The 27,703-nt window shown below is 39.9% G+C and overlaps 2 protein-coding genes across 2 annotated transcripts in view; both read right to left on the bottom strand.

Moving 5' to 3' along the window:
- dhx36 (DEAH (Asp-Glu-Ala-His) box polypeptide 36) overlaps nucleotides 1-12,569 on the bottom strand; it is a 28,443-nt gene extending 15,874 nt beyond the window's left edge. Inside the window, exons 1-12 of the mRNA XM_074678791.1 lie at nucleotides 12,066-12,569; nucleotides 11,510-11,667; nucleotides 11,072-11,372; nucleotides 10,806-10,844; nucleotides 10,509-10,679; nucleotides 10,284-10,363; nucleotides 7,650-7,724; nucleotides 6,624-6,790; nucleotides 6,460-6,541; nucleotides 6,199-6,339; nucleotides 4,106-4,211; nucleotides 701-788 (exon numbers count right to left, since the gene is read on the bottom strand). Coding sequence (XP_074534892.1) covers nucleotides 701-788; nucleotides 4,106-4,211; nucleotides 6,199-6,339; nucleotides 6,460-6,541; nucleotides 6,624-6,790; nucleotides 7,650-7,724; nucleotides 10,284-10,363; nucleotides 10,509-10,679; nucleotides 10,806-10,844; nucleotides 11,072-11,372; nucleotides 11,510-11,667; nucleotides 12,066-12,323 — 1,666 coding nt within the window. The 5' untranslated portion in view covers nucleotides 12,324-12,569. The remainder of the gene's footprint in view (nucleotides 1-700; nucleotides 789-4,105; nucleotides 4,212-6,198; nucleotides 6,340-6,459; nucleotides 6,542-6,623; nucleotides 6,791-7,649; nucleotides 7,725-10,283; nucleotides 10,364-10,508; nucleotides 10,680-10,805; nucleotides 10,845-11,071; nucleotides 11,373-11,509; nucleotides 11,668-12,065) is intronic.
- A 1,469-nt stretch (nucleotides 12,570-14,038) lies between these two features.
- LOC141797424 (putative G-protein coupled receptor 149) lies at nucleotides 14,039-27,401 on the bottom strand. Its single transcript, XM_074678757.1, has 5 exons — nucleotides 26,149-27,401; nucleotides 24,969-25,149; nucleotides 24,385-24,881; nucleotides 20,274-20,417; nucleotides 14,039-19,211 (listed from the first exon to the last, which is right to left on the bottom strand). Exons 1-5 carry the CDS (start codon nucleotides 27,115-27,117, stop codon nucleotides 18,708-18,710), a joined length of 2,295 nt encoding a protein of 764 aa, XP_074534858.1. The 5' UTR covers nucleotides 27,118-27,401; the 3' UTR covers nucleotides 14,039-18,707.
- Between the last annotated feature and the right edge of the window lie 302 nt (nucleotides 27,402-27,703).

Here is a 27,703-nt window from a genome sequence, read left to right as displayed (position 1 = left end):
TAAGTGCCTGACTCTTGCGAAACCCTTTCAAACAACTACCTGCAAATGATACATTATCCCTTATTTAATGACAGAAGACTGGTTTTGCTTTTTTAATTTATTTTTCTTAATCTCTGTTTATTTCCAAGCTGACTGTGGAAGTATAAAGAAACTAAGATCTCAACATTGGCTTGCTTAGCTATTCGAATTCAAATTAAATCAAACATTTTCAAACACAGCCAAGTGAAATCATTAAATTTCTCTGCTGCTGCTTTTAAAATAAATAAAAAAGAAAATAGCAGCAACAGCAGCAGCGTCTTCTGCCTAATAACTTTGAATGTATGTTGGCATTTCCTTTAAAAACTACCAAAGCTTACATCGTAATGATTTTTTTAGTCAATTTCCTTTCATTTGGACGAATGTCTGTTTCACTCAGCTTCTTCTTGTGTTCATTGTCTTCTTTTCTCTTTGCTACATAAGTTTAGAGTAAAATTAAAAAGATCTTCTGTGTCAGAATCAAACATATTTTTCCGATTTGAAATCAAAAATTTTATGGCTGTGCTGTGTGAAAGCTAATCGTAGTTGGATCTGATATGAGCCGTATGATCTGGTTGCCTTTAGCATTGCTCTTGCTAGCCTGTATCAACGACCCTTGTTCTGTTGTTTTGGCCGATCAGAATCCAATAACACAGTTAATTATTAGGTAAGAGAACTCATGTACCTGATCGGAACATCTGATCGGCCATGAGCAGGTCATTCAGATTGCTGATGTTGTCCCAGCCGGGTAGGAAAACCAGAATTGCTCCTTCCTGTCAGACAAACACACGACACAAAAATGAGCTGGGCTAAAAAAAAAAAAAGAAGGGGAACAAACTGCCAACTGAAAGAAAAAACCATTAGCCAGGGAGTCTCAGCTCCAACTGAGCCAAGAGAGCAGGGAGCTCATGCCCTTAGAGGAGCCGACCTGGCAGATGGAGATGATTGCCCTCAGCTTCCAACCTCCATCATCAGCCACACAAAGGGACAAAATCTGCCCGCCAACATCACTGTGGAAACAACAGCTTAACTACTACAAGACTGCCTCTGCTCCCCTTTAGCAAAAAAATAAACCTGATTCTTTCAAAACTGCAAAAGTGTACCAATTAGTCACCCCTGGAAAACCGAGAAATGAAAGCAGGAAAAAACATCTGCAGGACAACAGATGACGGTGATTAAAGAGTTGGAGGTTTTCCAGTGCGAGGAAATCAGTCATCTGGAAACAAATGACTAACCACAAAATTGTTGTCAAAGCCCCACACAATAAATTCAAAATGAGAAAACAACAAAAGTGTTAAAAAAAGATAAATCATAGCTGTTGCTGGAAAAGAAAACATAATGTAAAAGCAAATAGGACGAGAGTTAATACACTGAAGGAAGACTAGCTCATGTATGATATGCATGATTTGACATGAAATTACACAAATCTCTTAAGTAAACAAAAATTCCCACATTCAAAAATATATGAATTAATAGAGGAAATAATTTTATACCCTTCTGGTTTGACTGCAGTATTGGAGCCACCCCTGGTGACTGGCTGCAGTGTAGGGATGCAGGGAGAGTGTTGAACCAGGCACCCACATCATTTATACAGCACAGCAAGAATTTTCATCCTTATATTGAATTTATATTTAATCAGGTTTGGTTTGAATATGACATTTTCATGATGATTGGTATGCCAGTGTTCTTTTTTTCAGAAGTTTAGTTTAATCTGGTTGTTGGACTTCATAACAGACAGCTCTGTGGATAAATTCTGGCTCCTTCACTGCATGAGAAGAGACAACACTTCGAGAGAAAACAAAAACTATTGCACTTTCCATTGTTAGAATTGACACAAGACTCTGTTCTGCTGTGGACTGTAGCAGCCTGGGGGATCTTTGACCTTTTAACAGGAAGTTAAATGTGTGTTTTGGTTAGCGAATGGAGGTGTGACATCGATCCTGTGGCTGCACTAGCCAACTCATTTTTTTGCACATCTCAGTTCCAAAATTTGTCACCAGTGCTGGATGCCAGCTCCTGTGGACAAAGTTTTCTTATTCTGTTGGCATTTGAAATAATGAATTCTGCAAACAAAGTGAGAACTTAATCAGTCGATAGCAGCCAGACCCCAAAAAGTCGTGAGGTCTGGCTCTGGAATCAGCAACTACTTGCTTGATCAGAAGTAAAAACAAAAGCAACGAGGCACCAGGAAAGGTGCTGAGAGATAAGTCATCTTTCACAGAAACATGAAGGCTCCAAGTGATGACTTACACAGAATATCTGCTAAGACAATTCTGCATTAACTCTTGTGAAAACAGGCTAAAACAGGTATAATTTAGGTTTAGTTTACATCAATAAATATTGCTGATATAATTTCAATGACTGTAAATTTTGTAACCAGAGCAGAGTCAATCTACAGATTTATTGGTGCGAGCAAGTGGGGTCTTTATTTGTCACGTCAAAGACCTAAATTTAAACAAAAATGACTCTCACGATAGTAATTACCTGGAGTAAAATAACCAGCTCTTTAAAAATGACTCTGCAAGCTACTAATTTCCTCAGAAGAATAAAAAGGAGAATGAGAAAAGACACTAAAAAGTTGCCCCCGGGTTTTTGAGAACCTCCGCCTTTTAATTAAAGCTAATTATTATTACTAGTCATTCAACCACTTGCTCCCACATGGGACTGTTAAAGTGTGTATTAATATCTGTGTATGTGTGTGTGGGAGACAAAAAAACAGAGGCTGAAGAGGAGGAGGAGGAGGAGGAGGAGAGATTCAGAGAAACACATGCTCACACCCATGCAGTGCTGAAAAAGGCTCGAAATAATTCCAAAGATCAAGAAACAGTGCGGTAAGCCTGGTGAGGTTGGCTTACTATTTAGCAAGCAAACAGACCAACCCACCCACATACACACACACATCATCACACAATTGCACCCCAGCAGGCATTCATTAATGCCTGCATGTCGGCCCCCTCGGTGTCTAATCACAGAGCCCTGAAACATAATTAACCAATCATCACAGTCCAAAAGTCTGGCAGACAGCCGTATCCTCCGTTCACAACGCCGTCACACGCAATCAGCCAGTTCCCTCTCAGCTGCTTGACAATGCCATGAAGAATCAGCTGGTTGACTGGCTCAGGGTGGCCGTGACTGATAGAGATACGACTCCGTGGAAGACGGAGTAATTATTCTGTCCGTCTGCGTAAGTCACTCCTGGTTCTGGGCCTGTCTCTTTCTTCAGCTCCTTTCTCATCTACAGCTTTCACAGGCAAGGCAGCAAACTAACAAGTTTCATTTGTTCCACAAAGAGAAATACAAAAAAGTGAGATCAAAGTGTCTCATTTATATCCTAGGCTGTTCTCACATTCATTATTCCTCTTTAAATAGGATACACTGGATTGTAATAGCTGTGAAACTGAGTCGTATTGTGTAGCTCTTCTTTCACACTGTTGTGTAAAAGTTGAAAATACATGCATCACACTGCAAATACAACTTCAAAGAAGTCATTTTGCAAACTTTCTGCTCTGCACAAACAACGCTTACATGGAAAAATTGAAAAAGTAAAACAATTACAGACAAGGGAAAAAAGTTTGATCTGACTGAGCTGGCAACAAAGTGCAAATAACAGAAGACTGAATTGAGCCCTAAACTGATGCTGGCATAAAACAAGGGAATTAAACAAGAACTGGAAAGAGAAAAAAGGGATTGGACGTGCGTTGGGAGAGCATCTGTTCGATCACTCATTAGCACAGAGCCTGTGCCAGGATCAGTGTTACTTCCTCTGATCTAATGTCGCTCGGAGTTTGGAAGCCAGCCCTCCTGTTCCTTCCATCTGCTCTACCTAAGACTGTAATACCCTGGTTCTACTTTTGTCAGCTTCAATGTCTGCATCAACTGTCAACTTTTATGTGATCTGAAAGCGTCTTCAGCAGGGACCCCATGCTCTGCTGGGAAGTCGATGATCAAAAAGATGAGTTTCAATTCCAAGAAAAAGATATGTTTCAGTAGCTCCCTGGAATCTCATTTAGATCTGAGTAGAATTAACTCCTTTACAATCTTATCTGATACAACAGAAGTTTGCTACCCTGAAACTAAACACAGAACTCACCTCATCATTAAACACAATGTGACGAATGAGCGCCACGATCAGCCCCAAGTCAATCTTTTCATCCTCGTCTAACTTTTCCAGTGCATAAATGGTGCCGTCAGAGTACCTGGAAACATAGAAACAGAACATTTAGAAGTTAATAAAGTTGTTCCAAACCTTTTCTGTTAAAGCTGCTCCTTCTCTCACTGTTACACGTTGATTTCTTTTTAGACTGAGGCATTTTCTCTCGAGGTTGTGTTGGGGATCTTTTTTCAAAGTCTGTATTTTGTCGGATCTAATCTTGAAACCATCGCCTATCATTGTCTGACATCTCAATGGGATGTACGTCACCAAGGAAACAGATGCACTCTTTCCAGGAAGTGTAGCCAACGGTTCAGAATTCAACAACATCCAGCAAAAACTTTCTATTTCGTGCAGCATTTATATCTGCAGCCTACCAGATATAACTGGAAATTATACCAAAAAGTAGCATGTTCGTGTGTTTCAGTTCAAAAGTAGACAAAACATTACACAGAGGTGGTTATTCTGGCTTCATTCAGCAGTATAAGCAAAAGAAATAGTCTAATTTTCTCATCGTTTAATGAAAATTTAGGAATCTTAAGTTTACTGCCACAACTTTATTTTGGGGGGAGGGGTTAAAAAACTTTGTCCTCAAGAGGAGAAAAAAAACATCTATGATCATTTTTTGTCGAACTTCAGCAATCACTGGGTGTTGGAAAATCTTACCAATCATTGGCTTTTTGACACATCTGTCCCTCCATTGTAGAATTTGGTGATTTGAAGTAGTGCTTTCCCTTTGCTGGAGCAAGTTTTGCCTGCTTTTGCTCTCCATACAGACTTCATATCTATGAGCCATTGACCAACTCAAGATTACAAATGCACAAAATCCAGACACTTAAGACAGAGTCTACATTTTATGTAGAACTTATAATCAGAGATGTATATATTTATATTTTTATAGATTTTGATTAAATCTTACTCTAGATTGATATTTTGAATCCTTTTGTGGTGGTTGTGAACTCCAAATCTGCTCATTGAATGCAAATTACCAACTGTTGATCACTTTATTTCTTCCTTTCTTGAATCTGATGCAGTATTACTAACACAGACATAGACACTGTATGACCGATTGCTGTTTTCCAAATTCCAACAACGCCCAAGTGTCAGGAGAGCTGCAACTCATTGTTGTCTTTGAAAAATTTAACAGCAAAGAAAAATTCCAACAATGTTCACCTGAAAAATTCAAGGCATCTCAAAATGATCAAAAATGAAAGCTGCAGGCACTTCAGACAGACAATCTAAACAAAGGAGTGTTTTCTTTTCACCCAATTTGGCGCATGTGAAGCAAAGGGTGTAATGATTCTAGGTCGCTGTTCTGCACAAACAAACTCCCAACTTATATTCACGCTGGGGTAAATTTGTCAACCTTTATTAAAGTTTCATTTTTCAAAAGATAGCAAACGTAACAGTACTGTGTTGATGGCACACCGTTTCAAGAATCAGAAAGCAGAGAACAGAGAAAGAAACCATAATTGATACTTATTTCCAAGTTTTTAGGCGCTTTATGCAGCACTCATAAGGTTCGTTAAAATGAGGGGATGCTTTGAGATTCTAGTACATGGTCTTGAAGCTTTCCAAGGCAGAAAATTAGGTGCATTGGGCTTGAGAAATTTTGTGTTTTAATTGCACAACTCTCCCTTTCTGCTGCGAACCCTCCCTCCACAGCTTAGCAAAGACAGGCTATCAAAGGAGGCAGAAATTACGAGAAAAGGCGACACCTGCTTGATCTGTGTCACTCAAAAAGCTAAAACCTCTGTAATGACAGTAAAACCGATCACGAGAAGAACAAGCTGTTAAGATGCATTTTGCACAACAGTGTATAAGTTACAGACTGGACAGACTTTTCAGAGCTTCTCTGTTTAGTTTTAAGCTTTTGATCCTGCAGGTCTGAACTTGAATTCCAAATGTAAAAACATGAGCAGGTTTTTCTGTATGAGTGCCACAAAGCCAGCCCCCCTCCCACTCCCCACCAAAAGAGCACATATTTCAACCTGGCAGCTGTTTAGCTGTTTGGATCATTCTCACAAACTTACCTGCCCTGCAGGGTGCGTTGATAAGCAGGCCAGCTCTCATTGTATTCTTTCTCTTTCTCCTCCTTCTCAGGCCTGGAGTTTCGCCCCTGCCAAAAGCGTTTCTTCCATGCAGGGCGTCGGTCCTGACTCTTGGGCTGGTACCTTAAAGACACAAATCAATACATATAAGGCCATGTTGAAGAAAACACGATGCAGTAGTTTGATGTTTTTTGACTTTGTGTAGTTATGCATGTGGTTGACGTTCTTTTTTTGCATTTCTACCCGGTCATCTCCAAAACGTCCTCGAGTAGGAACTCTTGCACCGGAAACGTCAATCCAGGGATATGGATCATTGGGCAGTTGTCTGAGAGAGATGAAGGGAGTTGAAAAGGAGGAAACATTTGTGCTAAACAGAAGAAAAAGGTCCCTCAGTGAGTGATGCATACTAAAATATCTGGAGAACTTCTCTGCATTGAGCGTGGCACTCATGAGGATGACTTTCAGGTCTTCTCGGAGGCTGAGGAGGTCCTTCACGATGACGAGCAAAACGTCAGATTGCAGGTTCCTTTCGTGGATCTCATCCAAAACCAGGTGGCTGACACTTGACAATAACCTAAAACAAATGATTGTGTTGTTAAACTGTTGATATTTTGGGGGGTTATTTTGCACTGGTGACCTTTTTTCTTAAACAACTGAATGTAGTAGAAGGTCGTAAGGGAAATTATTTTTATTTCATACTGTTACGTTGTTTTACACTGCTGTAGTTAGTTAATAAAAACTTTTTATTTGCCTAAAATCTTTGTATTCTTTAATCAAAACCATAATTAACCATCTAAAGACAAAATCACAAAAATATTCAATCATCATGAGTACATGTATCGGTATCAGCAGTACTAACACTTCTTCACACTATTTTCATATTAGATAGTTTAGTGTTTAGGTTTAAGTGTTACTTAATAGTTACTAATTTATCACTAGTGAGGCGGCTGCAGACAAATAGCCTACTCCAGAACTCTCTAGTGAAATCAGCTGCTGTCCATACATTCAGCTTAAGCTTTGTTTGCTTGTAAGCTGAAGCATTTTTGTCAGACAATCATAGTCCTTAAATGACTGGGTAGTCATTGCCAATTCTCACAGAGCATGAAGCAAGACAAGAAGAAAAGCTGGCACTCCAGCTCAGTCTCTGTGGTTTTTCTGAAGACTCTCAGAATGCAAGGATGAGCACGCAGGGATGAGTCAACAGAAGCTGTGTGTGTTTCAGTGTGTGTGCCTGTCTTTGTATCCCAGCCTATATGAATGGGGACCAATACTAATGCCTCTTCCACAGACAGTAGTGTCTACCACAAATCAATGAGGATATAAGAGTGGAGGCAGGAAAGCTTGTGCACATACACATACAGTCAAAAGCTCAGAAGAAAAAAGGCCAGGAGGAGATATGATGAGGTTAAGGAAGCTGGGGGTGGGGGACTCACGGGTCTGAACGAAGCCACTGAAGAATAATTCCTGTGGTACAGTACAGGACTGAACCTTGTCTCCGTGGTAACCGGCTGAGAAATGGGAGATGAAAAACACAAAAGAGAGTCTTTACATTTCTGGTATCAAACAAAACAAGACCAAATATACAAAGCATCACTGGGTTTTCTTTCATACATGGTGGCTCATTTAAAGATTCCACAAAAAACTGTAAGAGTGACTTCTATGGTTACATAACAGAGGCTTCACAATGCTTACCCTGCACTAAGTGTTGCACATAAAGCTAGGATTGATACTGCTGTTAAAATTTGCTGATACAGAGATTGCTATTTAACAAGTAATATAACTGGTCATAACAAGTGATTGTGTCCTCACTTTTTTACATCAGTCATATTTTTCAAAAGTAACTGTCAGTAAAGGCAACAATCATGAGCAGCTGTTATATATATTTCAATACCTAGCAAAGCAGAAACTTATTCTGTAAGGGCAGGGGGTCAAGAGCTTCTCAGCTTCTCCTCACAAATACTGGTGACAGAGACCTTGAGTTGTTTTTTTTCCCCGATAGATCCAACATTTTTCTGTGTGCATGGTTTTATTAAAGAAACAACTTTTTTACAATAATGGATGAAATAGTAAATTATGAAAAGTTTCTGATTTTTGAAGGCATGCTTTCCTGTCACATCTGCACACAGCAAGCAGGAGAATTAATAAGTGTTGTGACCAAGAACAGTGCGAAATGATTGATCTTTCAAACTAATAAGAGCTGTGATACTTTTGCTTCTGTTCTACTTCTCTGGCCAGTTTTTCAACAAAGGGGCTCAGCCAACCTGCATCCCCTCTGACTAATACACTTACTATTGACAAAGTACCTCATATAACCCCACTTAAAAAAGGGAACACAACAAAAAAGACCCCTTTCATCTCTAAGCCTGCAACCTACTCTGTCAGACGCTTCATGCTGAAGTTATTAAGCATACTTAACCTTGAGGTTCTCATCAAGTTTTCTCTAAATGAATCTTAATTGTGCAAACTGCCAAACAAGTTTTAATTAAATTAGGAACCACCTGTTGAATCAAATAAGAACAGAGCTTTAATGGTTATATAACAGCCACCTGCTGACAACCTTCACATTCTTAGAACGTCTAGTCACCTTTCTTCTTCAAGTAGCTGGTTGAAAAACATCAATGGCAGTTCAACTAATTCAAAAACAATACACCAGACTGCTGTCCATACTAAGAGAAAGACATCCTTAGAAACCATGAGCAGAGAGGATGTCCCCCTACACTCTTAAGGTTTTATTGTACTCCCTTAAAGCTTGAATCAAAACTGCAGTGGCTGAGAACTCAAGTAAAAAACAGTCACATGAAAACTGAAAAAAAGCCACAAACTGTCTTTAATTTATGGTCTAGCACCTTGTTGTTTGTCTTATTTCCTTTACTGTCAGTAATAACTTTTTCTTCTTTTATCTTCTTTTATCCCCATCTTGTATTACTGTCCCTTGGTATCACAAAAGACTTGCCTCTATTATCTCATCTTCTCTACTCTTATCTCCCATGTCCTATTGTGTAAAATGTTTCATTTGATTCTTGCTTGGACCAAGTTCCTTTCTCCTCAGTGTTATCCATATATTCAAAGTGCATGATCTCAAGTAATAAATCTTTATCTACTGCCTGCCTAATATCTTATAATCTATAATATAGTTTCCTTTTTTCTGCAGTCTTATTCACACAGGTGATGGGTCACACCTCCACTGTGGTTTAACCCACCCATTCAGAAATTCTTTAAAGCTTCTATGAGGAATTTTAGCTTTGTCTCAGTTTTGGCACCCCTGTGGACATAAGCAGTAAAAAGTCCTATCTCTTTGTCAGTATTGACCTTTACATAAGAAAGTAGCATTTCAGACACAAAATTCCCATCCTGCTTTCTTTGAGCTGTCAAATGAAACATCATCTGAGTATCTTAGCCATGAAAAAATGCAGTGAAGTTTCAGACATCACAATTCCAATACAGGAAAACATCAATCTTTATTCCAATGATCTTTGTTACTTTCACAGGTCATGAGGAAGCATAAATATTTATTTAAGTCTGTTTCATAACTGTCTAACAACTGCTCACAGGAGCTCTTCATTGCAAAAAGTCCAAACTAAGCATGTTTTTGTCTTAGGGGACTGTATTCAAGTCCAAGTTGCCTGGAAAGTTCAGAATGGTGTTTTATTCAAAGAAATTATGGGTCAAATTTGGATTGAGAAAAACTGGGATCAGACAAGTTTTGAGTTTTTGTAGTGTAAAAAAATTACTCTTCAAAATAGTTTTGCTTTTGATCCCAGAACTTTAACTTAATGGCCTAAGTTTAAAAAAAAACGAGTGGCCCTAATTCATTGACATAGATTTTGCAATTACCTCAGTGCAAATTTTAATATCTTGTAAAAGTTTGAAACTATTTCTTTCCATTTTATTTGTGGAATTTCTTGTTGGCACTATAAGTGAGGTAATAAAAGTTTGGTTTTCCTATTTTCATAGATTTCATTGGAAGAAATCTTGACATACAAAACAGTGTGCATTAATGTCCATACATCGTCAGCTGACTCAACACAACTTAATGTTGTTTTATTTTCTTTAAGAGACTTCCTTACCACTGCAGACGGATCTGGTATCCACAAGAGTTTCCATTGCCTACACTTTCTGCCCTCTCTGCAGCCACACGCTCTGCCACCTGAGAGGAACAGGTGCAACAAAGACATGTCATAATGGCATATGTGATTCAGAAACACCACATTAAACATCCATCCATCTTCACTCATATTGGACATGCACAAAGTTAACCACAGACTGATAGGAATAATCAAAAGAGAGCATACCGAGATGGCACTGATGCGACGAGGCTGTGTGCAGACCACACGACACATTGAGCCCACGCCTCTGTTAATGTGATCATCAAGGATGAATTGGGTGACCTGGGTTGTCTTTCCACACCCAGTTTCTCCACTCACAACCAGCACACGGTTTGAGTTTATTAGCTCAACCAGCTCCTGAGGGTAGCACAGAAGATGGAAGCAGGTCAGATAAAGTGGTTGGACATCTAAAGAAGTCAGTTAGATCTCAAAAAATGGTGAAATTAATGATAAAAAAAGAGCTTGTATAAATCAAAATCATACCTCTTTTTTCCCATATGATGGCAGTTTCTCTCTGAATTTCTGAGGGACAAAAAAAATGTCAGCAAAACGATTAAATAAATGACTATCAGACTCTTTTTAACTGTTTTGCCTTCATAGCTCAACAAATAAATTTTTCAATTGATTCACCACTTTATTTTAATAATTGCAATTTACATGCTGTAGTTTATAGAATTTTCATTAATTAACCAAAAGAAAAAAAGTCAGCAAGTAAGAGTTCAAAAGTCAATATCAATCATAATACTCACCAACATCTCCTTGTATTTTGGATCTGATTTCTTGTTCTGCAAATCTCTCATCAGGGAGTCATCTAGTGCACCATCTCTGACTACGTTGTGGAATAAGAACTCCAGATCCTTGTCTTGTCGTCTCAGTTTATCTTTCTCCTCTTTTACTTCCAGTTGCTGCCACGGCTGCTGCTGCTCAGCATCATCATCCCAGTTATCTGGAGTCTCATCTTTAATGACTGCATGTGAGAAGTCTTCCTCATCTTCAGTTTTGATCTCAATCTTCACTTTGTTCTCTTCGGGTGGATCCCCATCAAAGTAACTGCATACACAGGCCAGATACATGTTGAACAGGGTCAGGGTTCTGTCTGCAGTGTCAGGTACAAGGCTTTTACATTTGTTTTTATTGTCTCTGCTGAAATTTCCCTACACGAGAATAGGACAGCAAGCTGTTCTTACCAATGACCACTATTACTAGAAGTCGTTCTCCAATTGCTGGAAGTAGAGGCTCTTGCATCTCTGCCGTATCCCCCTGGGCTATGGTGATCATTCTGGACAGAGTTTAGCAGCTTGGTGATATGCTGCTCTCTAGTTTCATCCATCTGGACAACCGCCCGCTGGACACAAACATAACAAGGAGAAAGTTCAGACCTATCCAAAGGTGCCATCAAAACTATACTTCAAACTAATCTTCTCATAACTATGACAACTGTGGAAAAATTACTTCTTAGCTTAACAACTTTAAGTTGCTTTTGATTGAGGTTTGGCCATAGTCTGTAGTCTATGGGCTTAGTTTCTTTTACAGATAGATGTGGACAACGATGCATGATTCGAAAAGTTTTGTTAGAAATAAATCAATATAGTATGACTTTACTGCAAATAAAATATGTAGAAATGTGTGTTTATAACTTAGAAATCTAAAATCTGACAGAACTTCAGTGTCTCTGTCGCATTTGGAGTCATCCTGTCTCGCTCAACATTACAAAGGCAAGAAACACATTCATGAAATCCTCACCGATCTCCGGTCAGCCTGCTTCCTCCTCACAGCTCCGTATCTTGCGTACCACAGACCTATCTCACGGCCCTTCAAGTGCGGAGGAGGACGGTCCCGTTGTCCACCTCCACCTCCTCCTCGGTCTGAGGCAAAGTCGGGGGTTTGCCCTCTTGAATTCCCTCCACCTTCTCTGTCCCATCTTTCTCTACTTCCATCTCTGTATCCTCGTCCTCCCCTTCTGCCTCTTCTTCCACCTCCACCGCCATAACCGTAACTCATTCTGCAGTCAGAAAACCAGCGGTTTGAAACACAAAACCTTGTTTGTGAGAATATTAGCCGAATTTCAGATACGAGGCCACGCGTAAGTAGTTTTTGACTCTTCACGTACACATAGTTTCACACGCTACATATCGAAGCATAAATGTTCTCAAACATAGTTTGACTCAAAATAAAGCTAATTCTGTTTTCAAGCTTCGTCCATTCGGCGTGTCGCACAGTAGAGACGTCAGGATATCAAGTCGCAGAATGATGTTTTGGCGCGTTTTGGTTGGTCGTCTGCTCTGGCTCCCACGTGCCCCTGTCAGCTACAGTGTTGCCAGATTTGAAGAAGAAAAAGATTACAGAGAAAGTTTATTTTTATTCTTATCTGTGTTTTATGATACTTTATCTCATTTACTTTGCTCTAAATGCTTGTTGCACATCTGTAAAGTGTGTAAAACTGTGTGTACATTTTTTCTATGTCACACAGCTTTGGCACTGTTAATGTAGTTTGTGCCATGCCATGGGTTATGGATAACATAAGTAGGTCTAGACCTGTGAATTTTTTTTATTTATTTTAATTTTAATTTTAATTTTTTATTTTCATTTTTTTATTGGAAAGCGTCCTGAGTGTTTTTCTTTTTTTTTTCCTTTTTTTTTTTTGATAATTATAAAGCCTTTTATGAATCAGAAAGCACAATTATTTTTGTTGGTAGGACATATAAACTGAGCCCTTTCGGAATAAAGGAGACAACTTCAATTAGCAAGAGAAGTGTTAAGATTAATTCTGCAAAGTAAGACAACATTCAAGGACTAGAATTTGAGATTTGCTTTTCAACACATGGAACCAAACCCAAGGCCGAGGAAGTAAAATATGCGAATGAGCCTTGTGCTAAGCGAGATCAGTGGGTGATCAAGTAATTTTAGTAAATCGTTTATAATGTTATGTGAATTATAAAAAGGTTACTTTTCAAATTGTTTAATATCAATGGAAATAAATGTATGTAATTTTGAAAATAATAGAAAGAAAGTTGAGTGGGCAGCAAAAAAAAAATCCCTAAAAGTGTTTACTGTCCTGACAAGACAGCAGTTTTCAAAACCTCACCCTTGTGTCCTATTGTTCATATTCGTCATATAGTATAATATATGTGTCTTGTCTCTTTCTCTTTGAATTACCTTGAAACAGAAAACATCGTTAACAAATTTTAAAAAAAATCTGATCAGTCCCTTTTTTTTAAAGATAGCTAATGCTTTTATACCCTCTGAACCTTGATCAGGATAGGTATTTAAAAAAAAAGTTACTATCAGACATTTTAGCTTTCAGTTTGCTCAGCTGATCACTTAACATTTTCTCAGACTATTTAAGTAGTATATCTGCATTATCCGTTTTTGTTGTCTCAGTGTGTGCAGTATGCATTTCTGAAGGAAGTGCTTCTTTCTTTTCATCACTTTCGTATTACATATTATTGTGCAAATAAACTACACTCTCAGCATGGCACATTAAGAAAGACACAAGAAGCATTTCTTTTAAATCAACAGCTGTCTTGAGTTTGTTCATGTTGTCAGAATTGTGTGTTGGGTTCTCATCAAGTTTGTTTTCTCATTTCAGCTTTTCACTGATTACATTTTCTGAATGTACACACTTGAAGCAAATAAGTATCAAATTGAATTGCACTTCACAGTCTCTCGCTCAAAAAAGGAAATAGAATAAACAAAAGATAGGTTTCTTTCTTCTCCATTTATTTTGCTTTCTTGAGTTCCCACTTCCTCAACTCTGCCTTTTTCATACTAAGTACATGTAATACACAACCAATTAGTGCTATGAAGACAGACAAGGGAGCAAAGAGATGTATTCAAGGTGAGAGGGAGTCATTCAATGGATTTATGTATGATCCTCAAGTAGATGCAGAAGAAATATCACCCTGAGGCTGTGTTATGCTGTCATGCAGTGCTATCACTCTTAAATCAAGTTCTCCTCATCACATTCCCCTTTTCTGTCACCAGCATACCAGTGCCACTGGTATGCTGCTGACAGAAAAGAAAAAATGAAAAAGATAAAAACCAGTGGTTTATCTGTGGATGTGATACTTTTCATTTCTAAAAAATGTGAAATGAAAATTTGTGCAGTGTGTCCACAGTCATCTGTCATCAACCATTTTTTTAAGGAGAAGACCCAGATGTTGACAGAAACAACCAGATACCAAGGAAGACAAAAAGAGGAAATGTGACTTCACTTATCTGGATATACTGGATTATTTTTACTTTCTGTGGAAGACAGGACTAGCTTATGTTTACCTATTGTTGATTGAAATGTTCAATTTAAGCTCTATTTTTAATTAATCAGTGTTTCTTCAGTAATTACTGTTTAAGTTTTTAAAAAAGCTTAAGGATGTGTTGGGAGGGAGGGAGGTGAAATATTTATTGCTTTACAGCTTAAAAAAATCCCCATCTTTCTGTCTCTTGAGTTTTAGAAAACCCTTTTTTCAGCCTCTGTCTGAAACTCTTTGTTGTAGCTGCTGTCTCTTTAAAGCTTGGTTTATGCTTGATGGGTCTGCAAGGCACTGTGCAGACAAATGATGTCATTTTGGCAGCTTCGCCCCCTTTTGGAGCCCAAAATCTCTTGGTCGCACACCACAAGGAGACACATGGATGAACAGACGCCCCTAGTGTCTAAAGTACAAGAAATAATGGCGTTTACGGCTCAACATACAGAGAAGAGGAACTGGCAAAACAAAATGTTATAAACAGTGTAAACTACTTCTACTCTAGTTAAGTACTGTGGTAGACTTGCGTGTGCAATACACTGACCCCTTCAGTTTAAAAATGGACATCGCATAGAGTGTTAAAGCATCTAATTTCGGTGCACCATGGAAAGCATAACCCAGCCTTGAGGCTCCCTTCTCCTCTTCCTCAGATTGGCCAACCCTCTTGAGGCTTGTGTTTGAGGCCCGCCCCTCCAACGCATCATGGAGATCCTTATATGATGACCTTGACACTTCAGCCAGTCTCTTGAAGATCTCATGCTGATTTCAGGATGGACCATTTTGAGCAGTTTACAGACTTGACAAGATGTGAATATGTAGTGGTTTGAAATCCCCATACCTTTAGTTTGGACAGCTAGGATTGTTACTTTACATCCATGTGTAAAATATCAGAAAGCACAATATCCCCTCTTTAAGTCAGCATTCCAGTATGAAAACTATAGCATAACCAAAAAACATCAAATCTGGTTAAATTTTGTAACTACTAAATAGTTTAGAAGATATCAAGATTATGAGTTTCCCAATCAGATCATTAAAATGTACAAAACGGCCGTTGTTGACAATTGGCTTCAAAACTCTGCATCAGAAACTGATGGGTGACATCCCGCAGACTACGGGAAGTCTATGTAGTAAAGTCTATGGCTTCGAAACCAAGACCAAGACCATGTTTTATATTGTTTATAATTTTAGTGTCTTGTCTACCAAGGAAATTGTCAATGTTCAGCTTTGACAGAAAAATATTCAACACTTCCTCCAAGCACAGCCGAGGATGAAAAATGATAAATGAACTGTGATCACTTCTATTTTCTTGAATTAGTAGTGCCTTGCAGGATTTAAGCACAGTTCCCAACACTTCAAACGTGGGATAATTTTGAAAAAAAAAAAGTGAGTGCCATCACTTTCTCAGTCAGTTGCCTTGAGGGGAACAAAGAAGGGACTAAAATGAGAAATGAAGTATGCAAAAAGGAAATAGTAGGAAACTGGAGAAGAAGAGTGTAAAGAACGTGCTGAATCTTACTGTGAGATGTGCAAGGAAGCCTATTGATCAGTAATGTTATAAAAGGGAAAAGATGTGAGGTGAGGAAGGACTGCACTGTATGCTCTGTCTCTTCTTTCCTTCTCAGCACTGTTTCCCAGCACACCTCGTTTTTGCCTCAGGGCTGCCCTTGATGAATACAAATGATCTAAAACTATAATGATTCATTTTTTGGGTAAAATATCCTCAGATGAAAGGCATAATGTTCTAACTTTACAGAGATAATGCATGCTGCACTCATTGCTGAGATAGAGGTCTCAAGCAGTGCCACTGATGCTACATTTTGATGCAGCCTTACCTGCACCTTATTGCTTCAACGTGATCAGATGTTGTGAGTGGGTGGCAAAGCGTCCTTGGATCAGAGAGAAAAGATGAAACATTTGGAAACGCTGCTTGCCAAGGCCTTTGATATTCATGTTTTTATATATCTATATATATATCATTTCTCTTTGTTTTGCTGCCCTTTTACGCCCTTCTCCTTTGTTTTTCTCCTGCCTTTCTGCTATTTTCTTTCCCCTCAAACTCTGTCCTACCACACAGACTGTATCTATAAATATCTGCATGTTCACAGAGATAAAAACAAATGAAATTTTGTGACATCTTCCTTAAACACAAAAAACTGGATGTTGCAACTGTTAGCTCAAAAGCTTGCAAGAGCACAATCAAAATAGTGTAATCTCCTGTGGATTAGTCACAATCCTGTGAGCTTTAAGACTCAACAACCAATGATGGCTGCTATCTATCTAGGTCAGACTCCTAAAGTAGTTAATTATCATATTTTATTAGCTTTTTTCTACAACAGAGAACCCTATTTCAGCAGTTCCTGTGTTGCCAAATTAGCCCAGATGGTAGAAATGGCTGAGTCAATATCAAAACAGTTGTACCGCTAATGCACAATTCCCAATGTCACTCAAAGAAAGCAAATAGCAGTTTATTGATCACAACAGTTTATGAGAACGCTTGACCAGAAGCTTCTGTTTAAAAGCGAGAACAAGCAGAAGATCGGATTACTTCCACTCTGATTGCTGGCAGAGATGAAGCTCAGCTAAAAACCTTTGGCACCATTAACAGCTGAAATGGCTGACATTGAATACAACGTTACAATCATTGTGATTCATAGGCATGGACGTTGTTCTTTTTTTTCTTTTACATTTTTTACCCAGGAGTACTTGGAAACAGCAAAGCATTGCAATACTGTTGGAGGTTATTTCCTGTGATGAATCTTTAATGATAACATTCTTTCAGGGGGATGGAGCATGTCGCGGCTGATGAAGTGGGCTTGCCGAGGTACAAATCAAAAGCCTGGGTATGACGTCCACGAAGTGCAGATGCTTTGTCGAAGATCACACATTGAAAACAGATGACATATAAAAGACACAATCATAAAACAAATCTAAATCAGTATACATATTTACGTGACTCCGAATAACCTATTTGACTAACTTACTGCAATTGCTTTACAGGTAAATGTGCATACAAAGGGTGGATCTACTGATATCATCATGTGAAAAAGAAGAAAGAATCAAACAGATATTCACAGTCCATATCCCCTCGTCAATGCTGCTGCTGAAATACACAATACTACCTCTGAAAATTAGATTACAGTCCTTAATTTATGCATGTATTTGATAGAAAGTGAGAGGCCACTGGTGGCTCACTGATTGGATGGGCAGTGAACTGAGCAGGCAGAGCCACGACACCTCAAAGCGGCTCTGAAATTTACATTCATATGCTGCCTATACTTTTCTAAAATATGCACACTGTCACTCGTTTAACTTGCACTGAATGTGCATGAGGCAGAAAAAAAATGATCTGTATAAGCATCCTCTCAGCATCTTTCTCTATCAACTATCTGTCTTTTCTATCTTCCCTCTGGGTTTTCAGTGAGGATGAAAGTCTCCGTCAGTTGATATTAGGAAAATTAATTGTATAAGACATGCACATGTCGTGATGGATTAAAATAAAACAACATTTAAAAAAGATTATATGCAGAATAATCTCAAAATAATTATTTTTGGTCGCTGCAATCAAAAACAATCATTGTTATACTTGAACTCTCACCCTTTTGTGCATGGTTAATACTCACACACACACAAAAAATGCACAAAAACACACACTGGGATGAGTCAGACATGGGTCAGGTGACCCCTCCCCTCACAGCTGAGTTACCGGTGACGTAGTCCTCAGTAGACATGTGGCCAGGCCTTAGCCCCTCCTTTTCCACGCCTAAGCGAGTTTATCTTTTTGTATCTGTCTTACGATGACAGGCTGCCATATGGTGAAAGTCTTGAAGGGAATACAGATGCTCTCCCTGCTTGAATACTGTTTCTCTCTCCTCCGTTTCCTGTCTGTGGCTTTGTCTCTCTTGTTTACCCATATTTTTCAACGCTCAGATTTTTTTCTTTGTAATCTGCAGACAAATGATGCATGTGCTCTCGAGATAATATCCAAAGAGGAAGTATAAGACTGTATTAACAGCTAAGTGTCTATTTGAGTCACATGTCAGTTTTGTTAGAGTGCTGATCAGAAAGAAGATAATGTGGAATGATCAGGGAACTTGTCTTTCACACTTTTATGAATTCATATAGAGAGAGGCCTCATCATGTATCAGTCTTCCCTCTCCCCTGCCTGCTTCCAGTAGGCCTCATTGAGCAGCTGTATCTCCTCCTGATACCCTGAGCCTTCCTGTGTCTGCCGTCGGCTGTTCTGCCGGTGAGCCTCCACAGTGTCAGGTATAGTGATATTGATGGTCTCAGCCTCTTGGTTGCCGCTGCCTGGAATGAGCAGAGAGTATGAGGCTGTCTCGCCCAGGTCGCAGGAGACAAAGCGATTTTCTCTTCGTGAGTAACGCAGTGATGGTGAACGTGCATGGGTGGAGGACTGGCTAATGTTTGAGATGATAGAGACACTGTCCATGGCCTCTTCGTTGTCACAGATTTCCAAAACCTCAAGGTGGATCTTGACATTGGTGTCCCCGACTCCAGCTCCTATCCCCATTCCAATTTCCATGCCCATTCCCAGGTTGATATTCACATCTCCAGCATGGCCTCCTGATGCTGGGTCGTCTGCACTGGGCTCGTGGCCAACAGATTTGGAGCGATAAACTTCAACCTTAAAGGCAGAAGAAGATTTAACAAATTGACATGAATAAACCTTCAATAAATGAATTGAAAAAGTATGTGTTATTCCTTAAATAGATAACATCCACTCTTCAAAAGTTTGCGTTGACTGAAATGTTGTTTTCATGTAAACAAGAGGCTGAAGCACCAAAACACTACATCCTAAAACCGTTGTTGTGTAAATGGCACCTTAGCTAAATGTCTCCTGGCTCCTCAATGTTTAACAGCTGCACCTATTATAAACATGATTTAACACTTGTCAATTAATAGTATTCAATTAGTGAATAAAAAGGACAACCATAAAATGTAAATGTGCATTACCACATATAGCACTATTTGTTTATTATTTTAGCCTAGCAGTATCACCCAGGCTAGCTGTATCCTCCTACTCCGGCTCTTTAGGCCTTTGATAAATACCTTCTGGCTCTTCAAAGTTATAACCACAACAGCTATCACAAACTTAAAACAGCATTTCAATTCTGTAAAATATTCACATGAAAAAAACAACAACCACTTGTATTTGTACATGGTTTAAACCAAGCTGTTTCATCCTGCTTCAGGTCCTAATAGCCTAACTAGCAGCCAACTAGCTTCTTAAGATTCACACAATAAAATTTCTGTCATAAAAATAGTTTCTCACTGTCCCATATCAGCTGGAACATTCTGTATCTCAGAGTACATTGATCTGTCAGTAATCACAAGCAGCAGTAATCTGATCCTAGATTAGAAGAATCAATCGCATTTGAAATATGGGATGTTCCTGTTAATATGGGCTGCTCCAGTTGACAACCCCAGTCATGAACAAGAAACAACATATTTAATGAGTCAGGTAAAAAAAGTGGGAACCCCAACTTTTGTTTTTATTCATGCATGGTTTGAGCCAGACTAGCTGAATCATCATGTCCCAGTCTTTAGCTAACTGTCTCTTGACTATAGCTTCATGTTTAACAGACAAAATAAGAGCAGTTTTTCCAAAAGAATTCAACATTTTTCTGAGCACAATTTCATTTAATAAACAGGATGCTTTGAAAGACAATATGCTGAGAGACGTTACCTTCTTGGCATTGTTTGGGGAAATTTTGAGTCCATCACTGCTGACCTCATAGGTAGAGAGGGAGAGGGTTTTCCCTGTGGGTGCTTGCAGGGAAACGGTGCCCTGAAAGGCGCAGAGGGGGATTGACAGACCACCCGATGAGCGCTGTATAGGAAAACAAATAAAAGGAAACACAATGTGAAATCAGCATAAACTGAAAAACATCTTCATGTATGCTCTAAGAGCTTTTTGTCTGCCTGTGCTGCTGAGAAGGTCCTTTTGTATTCACTCTCTGTTAAAACTAATTAAGCTCAGATTGTGTCTATGATGTCAGAGTGGGGAGATAAATGTGTTGACCAACCATCTATATCCCACGAGTTAATGAGGCTCACATGTAAGAGCCCTGTCAACAGCACACTGCTGGTTAAATGAGATGTTAGCAGATCGAAGTGACCAAAGACCTTCAAGGTTCACAGAAGAAAGATGGAAGCTTGTTTTATTAAATTTTTTAAAGCCATTATGCAAATTTTTCTCACAGGTAATTCCATCTGAATCAAAGGATTTCAGTGGATAAATCATTAATCATATTTCTCTTCGGCTGATGCTTTGAAATATTTTCTTTTTCTTCAATTTCAGGCCCCATTAATACGCCTCATACTTTTAATCATACTCCATGTTTACTTGTAATTCAATCTCCAGGAAAGCAATTTTCAAAATGACAACAGAGCATCAAAGTGAATTTCTGTCAACATGATGTTTTTGAGAGGATGCATATTGCCAGCAGGGGGAAGAGGAGAAGCTTCCTGTGGTGCATCAGTTGGGGGGGACTGTGGCAGCTCTCATTAAACCCTCTAAATTATTTAGATTAGTTTAACGTAATGATCTGATTGTGACTATGAGGCACAATAGAGACAAAGAGGATGTCAATCTTTTATCTGTTCTGACTCTCTGTTTTCCTGTCATTGTCTTTGCATTATGAAGAGAGAATGACAAGCGCCACACAGTGAGGGAGGAGAGTCCACGAGGGGACTAAAAACATGAGTAATTCGAATAATGCTCAGCAGCCATCAGTGTGTTCCTCGACTTTGATGGATGTGTGTAAGAGTGTTTACTTCCACTATTATTTTGCATATATCTTTAGCATCTTTTGTAAAATTGCAATATAAACCTACACAATGCTCACCCAATCTCTATTCTAAATTGCTTTTACAACACTGTTATATAAAGTTTAACAGATGGCAACCAGGCAGGGATATCTCAGCAGCTTTTAAATGTACTGTCATTAAACTATGTATATGTACACAACAACAACTCTGACAATCTGTATTTGTTTTTTGTCTTGTCAAAATATCTCATTATGAGCATCACTGACCTGACAGGCTAAAAAGAAATTCTATTTCCAGATATTACAAGCCGGAAATAATTATTAAACAGATACTTAAGAGTTAAAACTGGCTGCCAATGGAGCAAGCATTTTTTTCTTTACATGTTTCTTCATAGCAATTTTATACTTGTATTGCATTTCTAGCTGAATCTTAAATTAATTGGCATGAGTTTTGAAAAAGCACGTCCAAAAAGTAGAGTGGTTTCATCACGACACCTTTTTTGACTCATATCTTAGAAGACAATCCTAAACGTTAACACCTCCTACGTCAAAACAGTAACACTCATGTATAACAGCAAGCAGCATTTCCTTGTCAAAGTGATCATTTTCAAGCCTGTCTACTCACAAATTGGCATTTGCAGATAAGTGGACTGCTGGTATGAGCATTTGGTGTTATTGCCATAAAATCTGGTAAAATCTTTTCGAAGAGATAAACTTCAGGAACTGTTTTTTGATTTTAGCAAACATCTGCTTCGGAGTTTACATTTTCTTTCTTTTTTCAAATTCTAGCTGTCCCAAATGTTAGTATTTACTTTTAAGTAACATTGAAGAACAACACTCTTCTTCTACCCACATCCTAATAGTTTTAACCAAACACCACAGTAGCTGCAAGCATTTGTTATTTATTCCAGTAAATCTCATGGTGTTTGCTGTATCTGGATACTTGACAACCATCTCTCCCTGCTGTTCCATATCTACCTGCCTGATAGGCAAGAACAACATGTATTCACAGTTTGGGATGTTTTCTCTGAAGGGCAAACAGGGTTTCAGGTTTCAACATCTGAATTCACATTAGGTCTCCATTCCCCCTTTGGCAGGGGACTTGTGATCACACCCCTGGCTCTCTGCTTGCTAATAGAGAGCATGAAGTCACAGAGAGGGTAAAGATGTCTTTAAGCTCTAATTTCACCTCTCCCCGCAGACGCCGAAGGCCAGAGGGGCTGACAGTGAGGAAAACAGAAGCCTGGTAATGACATCTAGCCTGCTAACGAGGAAGAAAACATGGCCTGGAAATTCTATCAGTCACAAACTCGTGCAGCTTAGCCTTCATCTGGCTTTGTGTGCAGCATAGAAGCTTCATGGAGGGTACAATCTCTGTTCTAGGTTGCAAAATGTTGCTTCGCTGTTGCTTGTGATTTATTTCCATATGAGTGGAACATACTGTATTCACATGCATTGACACCAGTTGATAACAAAGCCAGATGAAGGGGTTATAAAATATGATTTTCCACCAAGAAACTAAAAAGTGGGACACACAGAACACCAACATGCCAGAAGTGAACATCTGAGACTTGAACATGTTGCAAAGTGAGTGCCAAAGCTGAGCTGTGGATGCATGCTCCAAGAATTTTCCACCCTCTGGCGACTTTTAGATCAAACACTTCCCAATATGAGCAGAGACAGAAAGGTAGCATGTGTGTCTATGCATCTGAGTTTTGTTATGTCTCTGGTATCTCTAAGGCCATTCATCATTTATGCTCCTTATCCCATACAGGATCATGTGGGGATACACCCAGGACAGGTCGCCACAAATCAACCCCATGAGCAAGTCACTGGACAGCGGGAAAACCTGGACAACTCCACGCTTAAGGGCTCCCTGCCAGGCCAAGGAATCAAACCTGAAACCACCTCACCGATAGGCACCACTGTGAAGTCTTTCTCTAAGGTTAGAATAAATAAATCTTTTGTCCTTGTTTAACAATTCAGCTGGGTCCACCAGAAACATTCAGCCTCAGGTTTTACAAGAGAACAGGGTGTCAACAAGAAGAGAAAGAAATGGATTAAAATGGATTAGAGTGTAGAGATTCGTGAGCTTGTGGCAAACTGTCTCGAGCTGTACTGTTTACATTTACTGCTCCGTGACTTTGCATCTACAGAATGGATTTACTTCTTAAAGAGTATGCAAACAATACATTAAAGAGCTTTAAACAACAGATTCAAAATGGGATGTGCTAAAACTGTTATCCAGTTTAAATGTATCCAATCACACACATGCAGAGAGATATTCACAAATAGCATCTATGCTGCAATAACTGCCTTTAAAAGCCCCGTAAAGTACATGATTAAGTCAGCGAATGAAGCTGAGCACTGAAAGCGTGTCTGATTACAGAGCTTCAGGTGAATTAATATCAGGTTTTCAAAGACAGGTTGGCACATGTTCCTGAAATACTATGCTTCAGATTATCAATGGCTCCCATCCAGAATCTATTTAGCGCAAATCAAGATGAGTAGGAAGAAGATTTGTACAGAGAGGCTTTTTAACCATTCCATCGACAGTGCATACACATCTCCAAGTCTTGATTCCAAGAAGCACATACACGGAAACAGAAAAAGAAACGCGGAGCAGAGACTGACACACAGAAAGTCACATGGGAATTCCGACCGACCAAAATGGACCCATATGCTGCATCCTAATCTACCAGCTGTGGCTCTGTATCTTTGTTCAGGTGCATGGAGCTGACACAACATATAATGTATAATTTTACTTTTGAACAAAAGAGCAAAATATAAACACAGACCAGTGGATTGAAACTCCCTTTTCTGTGGTTTAGTGGACAAAAATCACTCCTGTTGATGGTCTCCATCTCTTTGCATGCAAATATAGCTGTTGTTTGATCAGATAAACAGTCTGTCTGAATGAAAACTAATTAACTTGTATTGTAAATCTCAAAATGACATACACATGACTTAATTTTATGGCTAAACATCAGGCTAATAGTCTCCTCTGATTGTGGAAAAGTGGTGTACCTGTCTCGGTGTCCTCTCTGATTTACTCCTGCACCACTCCCAGTCTGTCAGCTCGATTTTCCGACACTCCTCATGTGAAAGCCTCCTCTCTGCCCCCTCAAACACAGATGATGTGTCTGTGAGGTTGTGATCCTGATGAGAGGGCAGCAAAGGGATACAGCGGAAGCCCCCGTCATCATCTCCGTGGGTTTCATGAGGGAGTGAAGCACAATCGGCCAAAGCCTCTCCTCCACCGGCTACAGCTTCCATCAGAAGGTCTGCATGGGAGGAGCTGTCCACAGGGCAGGGGGTGCTGAAATCAAAATTTGGTCCTAGACTTGCAAGGCCGCCACTTTCAAGTGCATCAAGGCGGGAATTCGGGTAGCCACAGTTAAAGAGGTTGTGATAAGCAGGCTTCTCGAGATGAGGACTATTTTGAGACATGGTGGCATGTGACAGTTTATACACTCCATAGCCTTGTTGGAAGGAAAGGTTGAACTTAAATTTTCTTTTCATCTCTGTGGAAAAAGACAAAAAATAACCAGTTTTTGTTCAGGGGATCCCAACTTAAAGCATTGATGGGCATTTTGTTCAACATCATTTACCTGATTGTGCCTGCTTCGGATCCCGTTTGCAGTTAATGAAGCAGCCACATGGCATGTGGATCCATCGCTCAGATAGCACAAACAGAGGAGTGACAGCAGGGGCGAGCAGAGTGAGAAAGAAGCTGAGAGTCTCCAGGTACGAGCTGCGTGTATTCAGTGCGTAACGGAGCAGCACCAAAGTCTGTGAATGAAGGCGAAGGGGAAATTAATTCACCCAGGAGTCACTGATTCAATATGCATGAGAGAGTGGGGGAGGGAGGCCGATGAATGGATAGAAATTACAAAGACCACTCACCCGTACTTGTTCTTATTCTTCACATTTTCTTTGATAGTGATACTGCATGTTGATGCAGTTTGAGCTGTAATGCAGCATAATTAGAGTTGTGCTGTTCGTGAGTGTACTAAATGAACACTTGAGAGCAATGAATGCAGACTAACATTGTCTGTTTGAATCACAGCTTCAGATCTGGAATCACAGCAGTGTGTTAAGATTTTGTTTGCAGGCTGAACAGCACTTACTGTTTTTTCTCTTGAACATGAAAGAATGCAACTGTGACACATCATGTTCAGCACCAATAGATGCTGTCCTATATATGTTGACTGTAAGCCGCCAAATATCCTTCTCAAATCCTTTCAGGAATGACATCTGTCCTTATAATCTTTCTCAACTAATAACAGTGTTTGATACAAATTTACAAAAGAACATGACGCAACAACTCTATGATTAAAAACTTTTTTTTTCTTTTTACAGATATAGTGACAAATTATATCCCTGTAATACTGAAGCTTTACTCAGAGTTGCCCTGTGGGAAATTTTTAATATGTCTCAGACAAATAAGGACAGTTTAATATTTTCACAAGAGAGGATTTCCAAAGAAAAATATGGCTTTGATGTGATTTAAGAGACAATATCGTGTTACTTTTTGCACACAGCGCCTTGGGAATGTGGGTTTCATTTTGTTGCAGTATTGGGTGATTTGATCTCGTAATATAGAGGTTTGTTTAATTACAAGTACATTTCTATATATAAACACCCGCCAAAACATGCCAATTTAAAGAGCCAAAAGATTCTGAAACAAGCTTCAAAAAAGTACAAAAAAAATACTAATTTGATTTATTTTCTTTTTTTTAAGGCAGAGCATTTATGAAACAAATCTAACACTTCCCGCCCTCTGCTTACCATGATTGGCATCCATAAGATGATTCGGACCACCGCCAGAATCATAGAGAACCTCTTCTGCGCGAACCCCACAGGTGTGTCCTCCACGGCAGCAGTCCTCTGTCCGTTCTGAGACACCGGGGACAGTCCACTGTCCTCTTTCTCTCTCACATGTGTCCCGCATGAACTCGGGCTCAGCTCGTTGTACGCACCGAAACTTTTGTTCAAGCTGTCCCGGGAAAATGACTCCAGATCACAGAAAGGAGCGGAGCCACTCAGCCCCCGCGTCATCTCCAGATATCCGGGGTACAGTAGAGTCCTCTGGGGCTCTCTGGAGCACAGCAGTTGGTAGGTGAGCGGGACGAAGAAAAACAACAAGCCGCAGAAACACAGGGCATAAATGGAAAAAAGCAGCAGTATGTAAAAACTGTCGCTTTCAGGGAAACACCCGAGAGAGGCTGGCGAGAAGCTGCCCCATCCGCACAAAGGTAACACACTCACGGCCAGGCTGACCGCCCACACACCGCCTATGGCCCACATCACTCTCAGGGGGCGGCGGACTGACTGAAGCACTCCAAATCTCTTTGTGACATAAAAAGTGTAGGCTGCAATGAGACAAGCCTTCATATTGCTCGAAACACCCTGGAACACATAGAGAAGTCCCGATAAAGTGCACAGGCTGCCCGACCCTCCACCTCCATCTGTCTCCCACTGAAGGAGCGTGAACAAGGAGAGGGGGACCACACTGAGCAGGTCGTCCACGGACATAGACGCCACTATGAGACACAGAGAGGTTTTCCTCCTCATCCGGAGGAGCGAAAGCAACGAAAACACTCCCCCGATGAAGGTAGCAGCAGCGATAGTTACGCATAAGCCGAAAAGAAGAAGGCGGATTTGCCTCTCCATCCCCGCCGGGTCTGTCTTCTCGTAGGTGGTTGTGGAAGGGTAGCTCTGGTTGGGAGCCGGGGAGCTGAGCTCCGTCGTGGACATTTTCAGTGAATTAACTTCTCTCCTGTCTCGGCACTTTCTGGTAGTCAAATATGTCCCATTAACCTGCAAAGTTTACAAGGCTGCAAAAATGGAAGAAGATGTGCCACATCTCCAGAAAATCCAGGGAGGAGACATGCACAGAAAGAGAGGAAGCAGCATTCTTCTCAGGTGCAAAGAAAAGCGCAGGGTTCCTTGGAAGTGGAGCCTCCGGATGCCGTGCTGGTTCACCGTTCAAACAGCGCGATCAGTGCACCTCCTGCTTCCAGCTGCCGATTTACGCGCTTTCGTCATCATCGTTTCCTTTCACGGTATAATTTGGGGATGGGCCAAACGCTACCTACTACTACTACCCCGAACGTGTGTGTATCACCAGTGGATTGCATGCATGACCTGCGGTTTTATAAACGGCTTAGCTTGACCTTTACCTTACCCCGGGTCATATCAAACAACCTACAGCTCCTCTCCTCTTCAGAGACCTTCGACCGCTGCTCAATACAAATGAGTAGGGGAAGGATGTTTTAAAGATTTTTTTTTTCTCCCCCCTGCCAAAAAAGACTTTTTGTTCAAGCTTTAGGGCTCATCACTT

The sequence above is a fragment of the Halichoeres trimaculatus genome, unplaced genomic scaffold (assembly GCF_033239565.1).
Source record: "Halichoeres trimaculatus isolate MK-OKI-2021-1 unplaced genomic scaffold, fHalTri1.1 fHalTri1_scaffold_9, whole genome shotgun sequence".
Taxonomy (NCBI): domain Eukaryota; kingdom Metazoa; phylum Chordata; class Actinopteri; order Labriformes; family Labridae; genus Halichoeres; species Halichoeres trimaculatus.
This window is presented reverse-complemented; position numbering and strand designations above follow the sequence as displayed.

What these genes read in the sequence shown, in the direction of transcription:
- LOC141797424 (XM_074678757.1), bottom strand. Translation starts at nt 27,117, where the DNA reads ATGTCCACGACGGAGCTCAGCTCCCCGGCTCCCAACCAGAGCTACCCT. An exon ending in TCTTATGGATGCCAATCATG is followed by an intron (nt 25,150 to 26,148) that starts GTAAGCAGAGGG and finishes CTTCATTCACAG; the next exon opens with ACTTTGGTGCTGCTCCGTTA. An exon ending in CCCCAAACAATGCCAAGAAG is followed by an intron (nt 19,212 to 20,273) that starts GTAACGTCTCTC and finishes TCTGCCTTTAAG; the next exon opens with GTTGAAGTTTATCGCTCCAA.